Source organism: Lytechinus variegatus, chromosome 8, assembly GCF_018143015.1.
Source record: "Lytechinus variegatus isolate NC3 chromosome 8, Lvar_3.0, whole genome shotgun sequence".
Taxonomy (NCBI): Eukaryota; Metazoa; Echinodermata; class Echinoidea; order Temnopleuroida; family Toxopneustidae; genus Lytechinus; species Lytechinus variegatus.
The window spans coordinates 15,731,874-15,745,865 of NC_054747.1; the positions used below are offsets into that span (position 1 = coordinate 15,731,874).

Below are 13,992 nucleotides of genomic sequence, written 5' to 3' on the forward strand. Positions count from 1 at the left end.
ACGGAGGAGCTGTGTTTCGCATGACGTATGAATAGGCCTATATCAATTTGCGTTAGGAAAATATCTCCCAGATATGTTTCTTTGATTTTTAACCAATTTTCTATCTATTGCACCACAAGTTTCTGTTTCTGTTATGTTAACCGGATCAGGTGCGGATCCAGGATTTTCCAAAAGAGGGGCACATTTTTCCAAGCAAAAAAAGGGGCTGTGTTTTAACCAAAAATGAAGAACATTTCGTCCACGAAAAAAATTGCCAAGCAAAAAAAGGGGGGAGGCACACTTCTGATTTAACGGCATTTTTATCTTCACAAATTTTATTTGTGCCTCTCAAGGGGGGGCACGGGCCGGCTGTGCCCCCCCCCCCTCCCTATAGGCCTATATAGTGAACCGGATGGTAATTCGTTCAAATGCGTACAAACGCCAAGCCCCATCTTTTTTTTATACATAGGAAGCAGCTTACATCTCAGTAAATCAGGCACAGTGGCTGACCTTAGAGACGACAGAAATTGCTCTTGGGCCTTTTATCAAAAGTGGAGACAATGGCAGAGCGGGGACTTGAACTCATAACCTTTTACGATCGTGAGTTGACAATTGACCACACAACCCGTGTCACGATGCTGGCTCGCTTGCTCAACTCAACTAGTCTGCCTCCCTCTTCTGTTATAATTGCAACAGCGTCCACGCGTGATGACAGAGTCGTTGGATTTCAGACGAACACGTGCCGAGAACTGATCAAAAAGTCAGAAACACGACAAATATGGGTAGACCAGGTAAATATCACTGATCATTATTTATTCCTTCGTATGAACAAACACAAGAAAGTTTCGTGTAGAATTATTTTTTTTCATGTATACTTGTGAAAGGCAGAAAACAAGTTAATTTGCCAACATGTAAAGTGATATTGCTTGACATCCATGACATCAGTCCCATCTGTTGAAATTTCTGTTGTTAGCACAGTAATTCTATAAAAATAGGACAACAATAGCTTAGAAAGCTATTTATTTATCATAAGTAATACATCATATAATCCTGAACACCTTGAACATAATGAAAATTGCATATAATTTACAAGTCCATATTATTACTTCTGAAAAGGGGGCAAAATCTGCGCAGTTTCGCACCAGCCGACTTCAAATTTTCCCACCAGAAATTAGGCCTACCGTATGTCATGGCAAGTCTCTCAGTCATATTTTGAGGTCAATAAACATATAAAATTCCCACTGCCTTTCCAAATATCGCAATCGGGAAAGGCTGTATTTTGCCCCGATCTTGTTATCTTTCATTGTCTTTTGAACTGTCAGACATAAACAGCTGGCAGCCGTCTGTTTCAAGGAGTTTTTTAACATTTTAATTTTTTTTGTTTACTTTCTGCTCGTACACAGATGGCTCGCGATCATGCAGCCGCCATTAGGGGTTAACAATGCAAAATCCTCCCTGACGGGGCTCATCTTTATTTCATAAAAATATACAAATAACTGGGCCAAAATAAAGATTATTATTCCGTTTTGGCCTGAAATGCTTCAAAACGGAAAAAAACTAAACTTGAAAGGGGAAAAAACAGTGACTGACTCATCTGTCGCGCAACTCCCACTTCCCTGGTTTATTATTATTAAAACTTAATACATAAACATATGGCCATTAAGTCCCCTGTACAGATCGAGTTAGAACTTCGGTCTCTGTAATTGGTGAGTGGAGCCAACAGAGTTCAGCGGAACAACCAACATAACAGAAACCGAAGCTTTTGGTCCAAGTCAGACATTGCTTTCTTTGCCGTAATTTTTATATAGACTGAAGTTAGCAACCAAAAGGTTCGCCTGCGGAAGTTTGTTTGCATGATTTGGTCACTAACTTCAGTCCTAGGAAGTTCACATGATTTGGTCACTAACTTCAGTAAATTGCCGCAAAGCCAAGCAAAGCGATGTTTGACTGGGAATTTGAACGATAATGTCGCCACATTTGGAATAGCGGTGGGCATGTTGAACTTGAAATGTGTTTAAAGGACTTGCTTTGATATTTGTGAACAATTTCTGGTAGGGAACTTCGAAGTAGGCCGGTGCAAAACTGCATCAGTTTTACACTGGCCAACTTCAACTTCAAGCAAATTTCCCTACCACTAATTGTTTGCAAATGTCACAGTCCCCCGGGGGCCACTTCCATTGACGAGTGGCCCTCCTAGCGAAAGAGATAATCTTTTTTCGTTAATTTTATGTCTTTGACACCCTTATTACGTTACATACGTAACATGCCCTATCTTGGAAAGACATCTTTTTACATATGTTTCTGGTCGTGCATGGTATCCACTCATCAATGTACATGTAGGTGGCCACCCACCCCCCAGAACGTCGCATTGTGAGTTAGGAATCTTGGCCAGATTTGAGTAGTTGATGACTCGAGGAGGTGCTAGATGAGAATAGTGGTTCGTATTGGCTTTAATCTCTATTGATATATTTTCCTTCTGACAGGATTCTCACCACGAGGTAGCTTCCGGGGAGGTGGAGGAGATCGAGGAGGGCGTGGCCGAGGGGGCTTTGGCGGAGGACGAGGGGGATTCGGCGGAGGACGAGGGGGAGGCGGCGGCAGAGGAGGTGAGTATTTTCAACCCACTTTTTAAACCAAACTGTTCTGTTTTGGGGGCATTTTCATATTTTTTTAACTGCATCACAGTTCTTTTCACCTGGCAATGATGAACAAAACAATTTCTTCACTTTGAACTGATGTATCCTGTTGAGAATGTTGTTAATAACCTGAGCCAGGTGCATACTACAGTGCATATCAAAAAAAAGTTTACACTTTGAAAAAGCCCTGGGAATTTAAAAATATACAACATGTGGGTAATTTTTTCACATACAATCCTTGGTTTGGGTCTCATCTATCCAGTGAAAGTTAAAGTTTTGACAGAATGTTACACTTGAGTGAGCACTGTCCATTTTTGTAAAGCTTGCAGAAATCTGTTTGCGCAGAAATGCCCGTTTGTACACTGTGTCAAGGGAAAGGGTGAAGTCAAACTTACCGTGCGAAACATTTCTTATACATTTCCCTTGCACTTTTAGTCAATTGAAATAAAACGGATACATTCAAGCATTTTCTAACAATTTTGCCACCCAAATTGAAATGTTATCACTTAGTATACACAACTTTTACCCCTTTTGTGCCTGCTGGATCTGAGGACATAACTGAATCTGAACCAAAGTTTATATCAGACATCTCTGGCACTTTTTTCACTAAGTTTTTATCATTTAAAGTGGGTTTACATTTCATTTTTTATTTAATACTTGTTTCTCCACACTTTTTCCAAGCTTGACAATGATTAACAAAATGAAAATCAAGCCTAAGCCATTTCATGTAAATCACAGCTCAGTGTAAAGCAAATATCGTCCCGATGGCCTCGGTGTGTGGGGGAGTGGGGTGTGGCGCAATGCACTCCTCGAAGTGGTTTGGGCAAAGAAACAAGTTAAATAGGTAAAAGATATCTTCAAATCAATTTTACTAGCTAGATTCCACGTGTTATTCATGATTAAGGTCTACTTTTATTCGCATAACTATTTCAAAGTTCTGCGCAAATCATTTTTCACTAACTTTTCAAAAGTAAGTGGTGCTCACTCAAGCGGAAATATTTTTCGACAGTTTTATCGTCATTTGCTTAAATGGACCTGTACCAATGTTAAAATGTGGAAAAATCTTCAGGATATTACAAATGTATAATTTTACAGGATTTTTTCTAAGTGTAAACTTTTTTTTGATACGCACTGTATATAAAAGTACACAGCTTTCAGAAGGTCAAAGTTACCGGTAATTTGATTTTCCGCTCCTCAAATTGGCAACAAAAAAAATTTATTTCATTTATCATTTTCATGCATTAAAAAATATGAATATTACATCAATGGATATGGTAACAGCAAAGAGCAACATTTCCTGATCGATTACATTGGACACAATGTACATTCAATCACAAAAATCAATTGTAATTTATCACAAAGCTTCGTGTCTTTAAACTCTTTATGGACGCGTCGTGGTCTAGTGGTTCTGAATCTCGCCTTTCAAACAGAGGGTCGTGGGTTCGAATCCTAGCCATGGCGTGTTTTCCTTCAGCAAGAAATTTATCCACACTGTGTTGCACTCGACCCAGGTGAGGTAAATGGGTACCGGCAGGAAGTAATTCCTCAAAAAGCTGTGCGCACCAGAATCGGCAGACTAGCTTAGCCCGCGTAATATCGGAGCGCCTTGAGCACCTAGCAAGGTGGATGCTTGTGCTATACAAATCCTGTATTATGATGTTATTGTCTTTCATTATTTCTTGTTTACTCACTGCATCCAGTTCTAAATCCTAACTGATCTCTCTTCTATGATTAACCTTTTCAGGATTTGGTGGTCGAGGTGGACCAAGAGGGCGAGGTGGCCCCCGGGGTAGAGGAGGAAGAGGTAGGTCGCTCTGGGTCAGGAAGTAGTTCTTGCACCTGCAAAGGGACGGGCTCAAGAACACAGCGAATGTAGTGAAAATACCTGTCAAATGACAATGAACAGCTTGGAAGTCTTTGTCAAAACTTGGTGAACCATGGCCCCGTCTTACAAAGAGTTGCGATTGATCTGAACAATCACAACTATGGAAAGTCAGCAACGTCAACACCTTTAAAGCATGTTTGTTCAAAATATTTTCTAACTATGATGTATATATCTGCACTCGTTGTTTTCTTGAAAATTCACCGTGCTTCTCTTTGTTTACAAAGGACATTGTGCTGATATCCTATAGAAAAAATCATGACACTGATGGATTTCCATAGAGTTACGATTGATCCAATCAATCGTAACTCTTTGTAAGACGGGGCCCAGAACTGCAGGTTTGTCGCAAGTTTCAGAGCTGATGAAAAAAAAATTACAAATATGTTGTTCATCCAGAGTCATGGACATATCTGCTGCTCTGATTAACTATAACTCTTGACAAAGACTGCTTTGTTATCAAGGGCATTTGATAATACATTCTCAATGCTTCCGAAGGCGTATTGCGCTGTGGAAGCGTGAACTCCCTATTATGAGGAGATCCAACTTCATGAAAAGAGAAGATTTTTTTATCAAACTTATTATTCCATGATATATATTTTTCATGAATGAATCGGGAGAATATTACCTTTGCTATCGTTTTTGTTTACATTTTCAATCTGCATATTTTATTAAGAAGATTGTATTGAACATCTGGGGTCCGTAACACAAAGCTTAGCAATGATCATAGAACATTTTTTAAATGATTGATTGCATCGACTACAATGTACAATGAATCGTTAAAAACAAGTTTACGATAAATCACTAACCTTTGTGTTATGGGACCCTTGTCACCTTTTACGAGATTATTAGGGGATAACTTAGGTGAACATATTTTAACGTTATCTCCCTCCATATGCTTCATAATCTGTTGTGTGTCGGGATTTTTTCGTTGTTTTTTTTTTTTGTCATCATTTGTATTGTATTCATGCAAATGACTGTTATTTTTTTTTTATTAGCTGTTTAAAATGAAGAAAATGTTATTTGAAATATATTATATTATATTGGTAATATTTTTTAGCAAAATTCTTGAAGATACCATTAAATGCTCAGGGAAATAATTTCTGGGCCATGGAATTTCTTTTACTACAGGTGGTCGCGGTGGGATGCGAGGTGGTGCTAGGGTCGTCATAGAACCTCACAGACTGCAAGGTATGGGACTATGGGATTTTAATTATTTTACTACCTGTCATCCCAATATAATTCACTTGTATAATAATGGAATGATGTAAATATGTACACAAACAATTTTAAGGGTTTTAGGAGGTTGTATTAGCTGAGGGCGGTTTTTGTCTCACCTGCGAAGCAAAGTGAGACTATAGGCGCCGCTTTTGCGACGGTGGCGGCAGCGGCGTCAACATCAAATCTTAACCTGAGGTTAAGTTTTTGAAATGACGTCATAACTTAGAAAGTATATGGACCTAGTTAATAAAACTTGGCCATAAGGTTAATCAAGTATTACTGAACATCCTATTAGAGTTTCATGTCACATGACCAAGGTCAAAGGTCATTTAGGGTCAATGAACTTAGACCATGTTGGAGGAATCAACATCGAAATCTTAACCTGAGGTTAAGTTTTTGAAATGTCATCATAACTTAGAAAATATATGGACCTAGTTCATGAAACTTGGACATAAGGTTAATCAAGTATCACTGAACATCCTGCATGAGTTTCACGTCACATGACCAAGGTCAAAGGTCATTTAGGGTCAATGAACTTTGACCGAATTGGGGATATCTGTTGAATTCCCATCATAACTTTGAAAGTTTATGGATCTGATTCATGAAACTTGGACATAATAGTAATCAAGCATCACTGAACATTTTGTGCAAGTTTCAGGTCTCATGATTAAGGTCAAAGGTCATTTAGGGTCAATGAACTTTGGCCGAATCGGGGGTATCTGTTGAATTACCATCATAACTTTGAAAGTTTATTGGTCTAGTTCATTAAACTTGGACATTAGAGTAATCAAGTATCACTGAACATCCTGTGCGCGTTTCAGGTCACATACCAAGGTCAAAGGTCAATGAACTTTGGCCGAATTGGGTGTATCTGTTGAATTACCATCCTAACTTTGAAAGTTTATGGATCTGATTCATGAAACTTGTACATAAGAGTAATCAAGTATCACTGAACATCCTGTTCGAGTTTCAGGTCACATGATCAAGGTCAAAGGTCATGTAAGGTCAATGAACTTTGGCCATGTTGGGGTTTTTTGTTGAATAACCATCATATCTCTAAGTTTATTGGTCTAGTTCATAAAAAGTGGACATAAGAGTAACCATGTATCACTGAACATCTTGTGCGAGTTAGAGTAGTATTCAAAGTCAGCACTGCTGCTATATTGAACCGCGTGATGCAGGTGAGACGGCCAGAGGCATTCCACTTGTATGACATTTGGTGCGGCAATAATTTCTCCGCTGCAAATTCTACACGTTAATGGAATGAGTACTGTACCTTCTACCCTAAACCTAACATAAAACCCTATTGCAGTCCTAACCCTAACGTAATATCTTAGACAAAATAGCTTTTTCTTAAATTTTTAATGATTTATTTAGAAGGATTTTAGTATCGCTCAACTATATCAGCAATTAGTGCAGCCATTATTTTACTCACTAGATCTTGTCATGTTTTCTCTCAATTTCAGCTCCAGTATTGACCTACTCTTGCGAGTGTATGGTCCCTTTAAAAACGTTAGTCATTCTTGACACTGTAATATGTTCATTAAGAAAGGTTTTAAGAACCATGAATTTTAAGGGACCTTGTTATTGGCGATGATGAACAAAAACAATTTCTTCACTTTGATCCGAAGTCAAGTTGTTGAGAAAGTTGTTTATTGTCTGAGCCGTAACACCCGTGTTATGCACATCCTCGAAGAGATGCACATGTTTGGTTGGTAAGTCAGATTAGAAGAACGTTGTGTTCTTAGAATAAGAGTGTAAATACCTATGACTTTGTGTTATTTTTTAGGCAGATGGTGAGTTGTAAACTCCTTGAATTATAAAGTTTGTTCAGAATCATTGATATTGAATAATATTTGATCTTTTTTATCTTTCTAATAAAGAATTATAATTCCTTTGCTTATGCAATACTGCATGAATTTAGTTATATTCATATCTAGATATTGCGTAAAAAAGTCTGGATTTTCTTGTGTATATAATCATGAAGATAACGCTTTGCTTAAGTTCAAATGCCACTTGCAAACCTTGTACTTTGTGATTTTCCTCAAGCTATTGTGTAGTAGACAATGGCTACAAAGCAGGATTAAAAGGGATTATCTTTAAGGATTAGCTGTATTGATTCTCATTATTAAATAGTCCAAAGTACAGCTAGCTGTGGAGAGATCATTGTTCTGCTCTAGACTCCGTTTACCAGTCACTTCTCTGTTTTTCAGGTGTATTTATTGCCAGAGGCAAGGAGGATGCATTGGTCACCAAGAACTTGGTGCCTGGGGAATCAGTCTATGGAGAGAAGAGGATTAGTATTGAGGTATGTACTACCCCCCCCTTCATTATTGGGTTTATAATGTAAAAAAAAATGCTTGGAGCCTCTAGATAAAGCAGAAGTAACATTTTTGTTTTGTTTTGTTAAAGATATGTTTCTTTTCTTAATAATATATTGACCCCATTTACACATACAAGTGAAGGCAGCGTGAGACCGGCCTCATGCCGCCTTAGACGTAAGTGTATACACAAAGTGGCCATGCCGCTGTCCGCCGAACCGTATGTGTAAATGGTGGTTTGTCAAGGCAGCGTCAAGTCGACCTTCCTGCTATGTGAAAACACTTCCATATTTTTTTTTAAGGCTGGATGCTGGCGTGAGGCCGAGTCAATTAAAATGGTCCATGTGTAAATGGGGTCTATGTCACTAGGAATATAGCCATCGAAATTCATTTGCATCCAACTCCATATTGCATTAATCTGTTCAGAATTTTTTATCCTGACTGATGAATGCTAGTTGTGGCAACAATTTTAAATTGAGTTCATACAGAATCCTAAAAGTGACCATCCAAGTGTCTATATGCCTAAGGATTCTAGAGGAAATTGTGTAATGACTAATCGTTCAGAAATTAGCAAAGTAAACAAGACCTTCAGACTAGATGGTGGGTCATTTTCCAATTAATAATAATATTAATGATACACTGTCCCGCATGAGCTCGTCTGTGTTGCCAATCGTCAGCTTAGATTTCATGATTTCACAAAATTCCATTTCTAGATCTAGGATGATGTGAGAATGAAACCTTGGCTTTGCAGGCTTTCTCAAGCAACAACTGTTCACTGCAATTACTTTCATTTACCTTTAATAGGAGGGAGAGAAGAAGTTGGAGTACAGAGCCTGGAACCCTTTCAGATCGAAGCTAGCGGCAGCCATCTTGGGTGGCGTGGATCACATACACATGAAACCCGGAAGCAAGGTTCTGTACCTGGGTGCTGCATCAGGGACGACGGTGTCTCATGTTTCGGATCTGGTTGGACCGGTAAGGGGGGATGGCAGTGGTGGTGGTGGTGGTGGTGGTGTTTGTATTAGTCATCAATGTGTTTGATGTTGGTGGTAGTGAGGATGATGATGATGATGATGATGATGAGAGTGGTGGTGGTGGTGGTGGTGATGATGGTGATGATGGTGGTGGTGATGGTGATGATGATGATGATGATAAGGTTGGTGGTGGTGATGATGATAATTAGATTGATGGCGATGATTATGATGTTGACGGCGATGATGATGACGACGGCCATGATGATGAGAACAATGATTATAATGTTGGTTGTAAGTTGTATCTGCTCATAATGGAAAGTATAATTGTAATAAATATGTTAGTAGTGATTTTGATTGTAACATACTCTTTGCTCATTTCAGGAGGGGCTAGTTTATGCGGTAGAGTTCTCACATCGATCAGGGCGTGATCTCATCAATGTCGCGAAAAAACGAACTAACATCATTCCAATTATAGAAGACGCCAGACATCCACACAAATACCGAATGTTGGTCGGTAGGTATATCTACTCGAAATCTCTGAATTTCTTTTTTGTTTGTGTGTGTTATTTTTCCATCATACCTCTAGCAGGTTGACCATCAAAATTCTTATGACTGTATTTTATAACTTGGTTAATGAGTGCACTGTAAGGTGATTACTACTTTCATGACTGTTTTGATGATGTTAATAGTTTGGAGTTTCATCTTAAATAAGGACTCCAAACAATGTCAAATTTATATTAATGACTTTTACATAGATTAAAACTTATATTTGTTGCTGGTCAGGCAGGAGCATTTCATGAAAGGACTTGTCAGATAAAATAGTAGCGGCGCTTCTCTGCCAATCAAAACCAAAGAAAGTTGTCAGATCTGACAATTGCAGACAATAAATGTTGACGAAACGCCCCCCAGTAGTCCTAAGTTTAGTTCTTGTTGAACAGGGGCGGTCAGATTTACCCATCACCCACTGCAATTAGCCTTATCCCCACTCTTCACTTTGCATGATTCAGTCAATCCCCAAGCCCACCCTCCATCTCTCCTCCCCTTGCTACCTTCATGTCTTTGGCCATTTGAACAGTCTTCATATTATATGCCAGTTGTGGTAACGAGATGAAAATGTACGGAATCCAATAAATTGACCACCCATGTGTCTGTAGGTGTGAATAAAGAAATAGGTGTCAGATGATTCTGGAAGATAAGTGTAATTGCTTAGCAATTGGCAAAACAAACTTGAAATTCAACCAACATGTTGGGTCGTTTTCCAGGCAAGAATAGTACACTGTCCCACATGTGCTTATCTGTGTAGGGGATCTTTGGTGTGATTTTTCTTTTCAGCAAATATTTAATGATTTCACAAAATTCATTTCATGTAAGTGCACCACATTTAGATTTGCGATGTTGTAATAATTAGCCTTAGTTTTACTTTTACAGACTTTCGTTTCAAATCAGTATTTACCACAACTATTTTCAATTATCTTTAACAGTATGCTTGCCATGTTTTGTTTTATAGGTATGGTAGACTGTGTCTTTGCTGATGTCGCACAGCCAGACCAAGCCAGGATAGTCGCCATCAACGCCCATAACTTCCTCAAGAACGAAGGCCACTTTGTCATCTCAATTAAGGTCAGTTTTTTATGGCAAACCAATTAAGTAAAATGATGATTTTCCGTGTTTTCTAATTCGTTGTACTAAATTATGCTTGCAGAGTTTCTTAGGGTTGTACGTAACAGATGTTTGAAAGGTCAGCCGGTGGAGCGGGGTCTTGGATTCTGGTGATCAGGGTTTGATTCCCACTTGCTGCGCTGGTGCCCTTTGTCAACACAACAAATTCATTTTTTTCCCCCAAATGAGTTCAAATATTGCAATTTACTTTCAAGAAGTAGTTCTTGCTACTGTTTCAGTCACATATGGTTATACTCAAATGTTACTGATCCCTCACCACAAAATGCACTCATTCATGCTAGGGCTGAGTGTTGAATGTAAATAACAACACTAGTGTTCGGTGAGCCAAGAGAAGCAAACCTTATTTAATGTACTATTTTATCACCTGACTTGACAATTAAATGTCTGAAAAATTGCAGAACTTGAACACTATTTTCAATAGTCAAAGCATTTCTTCAGACCAGAATATGCAAAGTGTGTTATTTTGAATCTTAATTGTGTCAATAAGATTTGTATAGTCCCAAGGGTTTTTAATTACACAGATTCTAACGTATTTATTTTGTCCATCAGGCCAACTGCATTGATTCCACGGCCCAACCTGAAGCCGTGTTTGCCGGAGAGGTCAAGAAACTTCAAGCGGAGAAACTCAAGCCCCAGGAGCAGTTGACCCTTGAACCCTACGAGAGAGACCACGCTGTCGTCGTAGGAGTATACAGGTAAGCTTCAGAGTGAAGTAGCCAGACTGACTTGTATCTATGAAGAGAGAATGGTCTAAGATTAAAACCTTTTGGATATGTAAATGCATGTTTAGATGCAAATTTGAATTGGTACTTTTTCATTCCCCAAGACAAAACTAATGCAAAATTATTACTAATTTGAGATAACCTACTTTCAGTATGGTCTTAGAATAATTATATCAGAACCACAACAAAGATTTTTCTTTTCTACTAAAAAGATTCTCTGTGCTTATCTTTGTTTTACGAAGGACATTGTGCACATTTCTTGTAGAAAAAATTATGACACTGATGGCTTTCCATAAAGTGACAATTGATTGGATCAATCGTAACTCTATGTAAGACAGGGCCCTGATGATTTATAAGATGTTCTCTTTCTGTATAAATAGAAAAAAATATGATCAATTTTGTCTAATATCCCTTTCTTGTATGTTTTGTCTTTCAGAGCACCACCAAAGAAGAAGTGAGGAGACTGAAAAAAACAAAAAACACTAAAAGAAAGAAAAAACAAAAATCGGACAAACTTTGATGGCCAAAGTAGCTGCAAAGCTTCCCTACCAAACCCCAACGGTGTTGAAGAATCTACATGGAACAATATCAAATTTATTCCATCTTCGTCATCATGTTGCAACATCTTCAAAGGCCATCGGGTTTATAAAACTAAAGACTTCACTCACCACAGGACATTGTAAAATGATTACAGCTGATCAAGCTTGGTTGCACCAACGTTGGAATGTCTGAAGCTTACCCCTGCTGCAAAGTAGATGGCAATACAACAGTTTTGTCGTGCTCCTGGAAGTAGTATTTTATCACCTTGACCTGGAGATGGTTTCCTTGTCATCCGACATGTTGCTAGGTCTTAAAACTTTCCTTTACTGTGGCTGTTTCTGTGGTAATTGCCAGATAATGACATTTTTGTAAGTACCGGCAACTTTCATGAAATAGTTCCCGAAACATTAAAAAAGAGCTTCAAGGAAAATACTTGGCAAATCATCAAACGGTTTTGATGACTTGTGTTATTTTAGGATGTAAATTGTTCTAATGATGCCAAAATGGGTGAACTATATAATCAAATCATGTCTGTGACCAGCCACCATTTATTACTAGTTAAGTATTTTAATCTGTTTTTATGCTTTTTTTTCCTGTAAATAATGTTGATATTGTATGATTATGTGTTGTAATTTTTCGAGACGACTTTTGGCATATGTAATTTTCAGAGCTTCCTTGAGATTATGACTTTTTAAAAATCAATCTAAAAAGAGAATAGATGAATGAAAAATATAGAAGTACTTATTTGATAAAGAAGAAAATAATTGTGCTTCACTGGTTTTAGTATTTTACCATGATTTTGGTCTGAGTTTATTGTAATGGTTTATTAGTATTTTTTTTTTATCTTTTTCTGATATTCTTTGATCTGATATTCAACTTAAATTTAAATCATTTTATTTTTCATTTTCTTTCTTCTTGTAACTTCAAAGATAAGTACCTCTTTTTACTTATGATAGCCCAGGCATTAAGGTCTATGAAATATGTGTAGTTTCTTGAAGTCAAATTTTATACAGTGGGTCAATAGACTTTTGGCTCAAAGAGAGTGTCAAATTGACTGAAAATGCATATCAGCTTTATCTTTTTTGAGGTACAGACAGTCAAGTCTTATCTATTGGAGTTCAGTGACATTTCTGGAAGTGATCTACCCCTTTTAGACCGGGTGGGTGTTTCATAAAGCTGTTCGTAAGTTAAAGGGGAATCCAACCCAAATAAAAACTTGTTTTCATAAGGAAAAGAAAAATCAGACAAGTTGATAGGTGAAAATTTGAACAATATTCGACAAACAACAAGAAAGTTATGAATTTTTAAAAGTTGTAAATATTGGTAATCACTATACCCATGGAGACTTCAAATTGGCCGCATATGGGATGTCATAGTGATGTAAGGCAAGGACTACTCTTCCATGTACTCCAATACATATTATGGCTAAAATGTCATTTTTCCCAAAAGTTTTATTTCAAATTATATTTTTCTTTCATGAGGACATACTACAATATACTACCTGGGTTATATTTAGATTACTGCCCCAGGGGAATGGGTACTTAGGAGAAAACCACAAATCCCTGATAATAAAGTACATGGCCTATGGGATAGTTGTCCTTGCCCCTTGTCATAATTTACTTACACAGTTGCCAATTTGAAATCTACATAGTATTAGTGATCTCAATTTTAAAGCAGCTATAACTTTCTCATTGCTTGTCCGATTTCTTTCAAACTTTCACCATTCTGTTTAATTTATTTTTCTCCTTCCCAACATAACATTTTATGGCCAAGGCTGGATTCCCCTTTAAGAGCGAGTTTAAGAACGACTGGTTATCCTTTCTTATGGTAAATGGTATACACCATACATGTAGGCGATGGTTTAGCGCGTAAGAAAGGATCACCAGACGTTCTTAAAGTCGCTCTTAACTTATGAACAGCTTTATGAAACGGTACCCATTTTAGACCAGGGGGTGTTTTCACAAAGAGTTAAGTGGGATAAAAATCACAACGGAATTCCCACTTGCGTATAGCATATAACACATCACCCCATTGGTCAGA

General features: G+C 37.9%; 1 protein-coding gene across 1 annotated transcript; it reads left to right on the plus strand.

Annotated features, from left to right (window-relative positions):
• The first annotated feature begins 660 nt into the window (after nt 1-660).
• Nucleotides 661-11,877, plus strand: LOC121420048 (rRNA 2'-O-methyltransferase fibrillarin-like). The gene is made up of 10 exons (XM_041614573.1): nt 661-770; nt 2,463-2,585; nt 4,360-4,419; nt 5,626-5,685; nt 7,929-8,023; nt 8,841-9,011; nt 9,392-9,524; nt 10,518-10,630; nt 11,240-11,385; nt 11,849-11,877. The coding sequence occupies exons 1-10, from the start codon at nt 758-760 to the stop codon at nt 11,868-11,870; spliced, it is 936 nt and encodes a 311-aa protein (XP_041470507.1). The 5' UTR covers nt 661-757; the 3' UTR covers nt 11,871-11,877.
• The last annotated feature ends 2,115 nt before the right edge of the window (nt 11,878-13,992 follow it).